The sequence below is a fragment of the Salvelinus namaycush genome, chromosome 11 (genome assembly GCF_016432855.1).
Source record: "Salvelinus namaycush isolate Seneca chromosome 11, SaNama_1.0, whole genome shotgun sequence".
Taxonomy (NCBI): Eukaryota; Metazoa; Chordata; class Actinopteri; order Salmoniformes; family Salmonidae; genus Salvelinus; species Salvelinus namaycush.
The window spans coordinates 8,870,019-8,873,483 of NC_052317.1; the positions used below are offsets into that span (position 1 = coordinate 8,870,019).

A 3,465-nucleotide genomic window follows, 5' to 3' on the forward strand; every position below is an offset into this window, starting at 1 on the left:
CCATTTAGCATCACAACAATAACACATATTCACGACATCACGGACATACAAATAGAAAAAAACAAATGGAAAGGTGTACTGTATCCTCCATCAAAGAATAACAACATGTGCGTTAACATCACTTTTGAGTCTTGCTTTGAACAGCCTATACGAAAATATTTTTTAAAAGTTATATCTGACGGAATACTTCCCGTAAAAAAAATGCGTCATCGTGCGTAAAAATCCTTAATGCACGCAGTGACCCTACCATGGCCTCCACACGGAGTCTGCGGTGACGGGAGGCGCAACAGGTGACACAGGCACCGCAAGTGCTGGATTGCCATGTATCGCGTTTGGCGCGCTCATATGTGTAAGAGCCACGCTTGGAATCAGAATGGCGAATTGTCCATCTGTCGCCGCCGGCACAATCTGAAGTCCACTGTATAATTTAGCCATTTCTGATGTGAGGTTGATAGGCGAGCCACTTTTGCAAGGCATTATTCCATTTAACTGAGGAGATGCACTTGGGATTTGCGCAATGGCTTGGGCAAGCAATGGATGCGCTGGATGCGGAGGGTAGGTGGGGATCTGGCATTGAGTTGAGAAGTTTACGGTGTTTATCTGTGACACACAGCCGGCTAAGTGGCTGAGAAGTCGAGACCTGATCTCCGTGTTCACCCCTCCACACGTGGACAGAAAACGGGTGACTTCACTCATGCATTCGCTGAATCCCGCTCTGTACTTGCCAAAGACTGATGGATCCCTGCTTATAGCTGCTGTAAAGCCAAAAACATATATTTGAGGATATATTGTTCAGAAAATCATTACAATCGAATTATATAATACAAAGTAGGTCTATCAATAGCTTTGATAAGCTTGGGTAAATATACGACCGTGGGAACTGCGGTGCGTGCCAAATGGGCACAGTCAGATTATATTTATGCAAGTCTAGAATGACTGTAATCAATTAGAGATAAAAAAAAACCTACCAGCCATTTGGAGACGCTGCATATTCCTAAGGTGCTTCACAGTCATCTCAAGGATGTCCGCCTTCTCGAGCTTCGAATGTCTCGAGCTCTAAATAGACATCAAGAAGAAAATGACACATGATTAATAATCTATTTGAGTTTCTTTCCAGTCCATAACGATATAAGCATATGTCGCTGACATAAATGTCTACATGGAATATGGTAATTGCCATAAAATAAAAAAACGTACATCTTTTTTTAGTGCATCCAAGATGAGGGTCTTTAGCTGACCAAGGCTGTCATTGATTCGCGCACGTCTTCTCTTCTCCATAATTGGCTTTGAGGACTTAAAACAAAAAACATGTTAATAATTTAAAAAACAACAATTGACATATAAAAAGCAATCGTTTTCTTTCGGTGCATTTTTGTACCTTTCTGTGCTCTGAGGCAGTCCTTGGTTTATCCGGAGTTCCACTGACCCTCGACGGGGTGGCTGCGACAGAGGATGGGGATGTTTTCTCCAAAATATCAGCTGGCATCTTCAAGTTTTAATATCCCACAATCGTCCAGCCAATTTAAGCAAATCCTTTTTAATGTCCCACAATTGTTATTAAAGAAAGTCCAGCCTATTGAGTAATATTCAAACACCGGTTATGCACTTTTTCTGACCAACGCTGTTCGTTCTAGGCGTTTATGATAATGTAGCTATAGCTGAGGTAAAGTCCTATCAGTGCGGTGTTGATGACAAGTCAACACTGTTACTTTCACCCATGGTTGTATTTATAGAGGAGGCTGCACGCGAACGGCTCGTGTGAAATGTCCCAAAGTTATATTTCCACTGCAACTTTCTACCAATGAGCGCGCGGGACACGTTGCCAGGGATGAGGTTGGCTCGTGCAAGGAGGCCTTGCATTGGCTATCTGGTGTCTTGTTTGTGAGACGGTGGTCCACAGCACCCTACTACACTGCCCTACCAAGCAAAAAGGCAGTAACTGCTCATTTGGTCGAAAATGAGGTAATGTCATTTTTGCAACATTAAATACATGCTTAGTCATGTGGACAAATATCCTGCCTCTATTGTATTGTGTTCTGGAGAACATTTGGGTTATGCTAGCAGCAATTGCATAAAGTTACTGTGAAACCAGGGTAAATAAAATCATTTTATTTTAGTTCCACGCTATGAACAGTTACTGCCTTTTTGCTTGATAGGGCAGTACAGATGTAGGATCTTAATTTGAGCCAGTGTGCTACAGCAGGAAAAGGATCCTGCAGCAACAGGAAATGTGAATTATTACGTGGATTATAATTAATGAACATTTTTTTTGTAGGGGTTGTTACATTTTTCTTTATAGCAAATCAAGTCTGACATTTTAGAGTGGAAATTGCAAACTTCAGAAGACTTTTACAAATGAAAATACACGATACGTTTGCATTTCCTGCTCTGCAGGATAATTCTCAGCATCAAAAAGTGATCAAATTAAGATCCTACATCTGTATATATGATCAACAAATAGAACAGGTTACATTTGATAAAATGTGTTGCTGAAATATGAAGGTTTTAGTTATTAGTAACAGGCAATTAAGGTGAATAAAATACTTGTACTGGACATTAATCCTAAAGTAAGTAGTTCATAATGACATAGAAAAAGTTTGTTTTAATGTTCAAGATACTCAGTGTTTATTTTCATATGTTAAACATTAAATAGCATATTTAAAGTACACCAAATAAATACTTTTTCAGGTCATCGTGTCTGTAAAGACAGCATTCTGTAAACTACCATCACATGTATGTGACTGATAGATTCCATGTTGTACTCAATGACCTTCACATCTCGGTCTTAACATGCAGATGACATGAACTATCACCATAGAGTAGAAGAGTATCAGGTTGCTCTTATTCTTACCTTCTTGACAGACTTCAGGCGCCCTAACGTCTCCTTTCTAAAGCTCCTAAAACCTTTCAGGTCAAACGACCCCAAGGCTAGGTCAGGGTCTGTATGGGCCCGTATCACGGAAGAAACTTGTCATCTGTATCCTCAAATACTTTCTTAATAATATTTACATAAATAAAGCACCAAAGACTGACCTCAAAAACACATAAGAAATTGTGGACACGAAAGGAGCCAATAGCCAGAGACATCTAACATGTCGTCATGGATTTTCTATTCATGTCCAATGGTTTACACCAGTGTGTAAAATTACCACGGTCGTACGTTTTTTCACGAAACAAGATTCGACGCTGAAAAGAGGATTCTCACAGGGGCCTTTCTCTGTGAGAATCTTCTAAAGCAGGGTTCTCCAACCCTGTTCCTGGAGAGCTACCCTCCAGTAGGTTTTCACTCCAACCCCAGTTATAACTAACCTGATGCAGCTAATAAAGCAGCTACTTATTAGAATCAGGTGCACTAGATTAGGGTTGGAATGAAAAACCTACAGGACGTTACCTCTCCAGGAACAGCATTGGAGCGCCCTGTTCTAAAGGCTACGTGGTTTACTGTGAAGATTTAGGTGTCCAGAG

General features: G+C 40.6%; 1 protein-coding gene across 1 annotated transcript; it reads right to left on the reverse strand.

Annotated features, from left to right (window-relative positions):
• Positions 1–243: 243 nt before the first annotated feature.
• On the reverse strand, positions 244–1,486 carry LOC120055488 (transcription factor HES-1-A-like). Its single transcript, XM_039003351.1, has 4 exons — positions 1,379–1,486; positions 1,198–1,293; positions 969–1,056; positions 244–755 (listed from the first exon to the last, which is right to left on the reverse strand). Exons 1-4 carry the CDS (start codon positions 1,484–1,486, stop codon positions 244–246), a joined length of 804 nt encoding a protein of 267 aa, XP_038859279.1.
• Between the last annotated feature and the right edge of the window lie 1,979 nt (positions 1,487–3,465).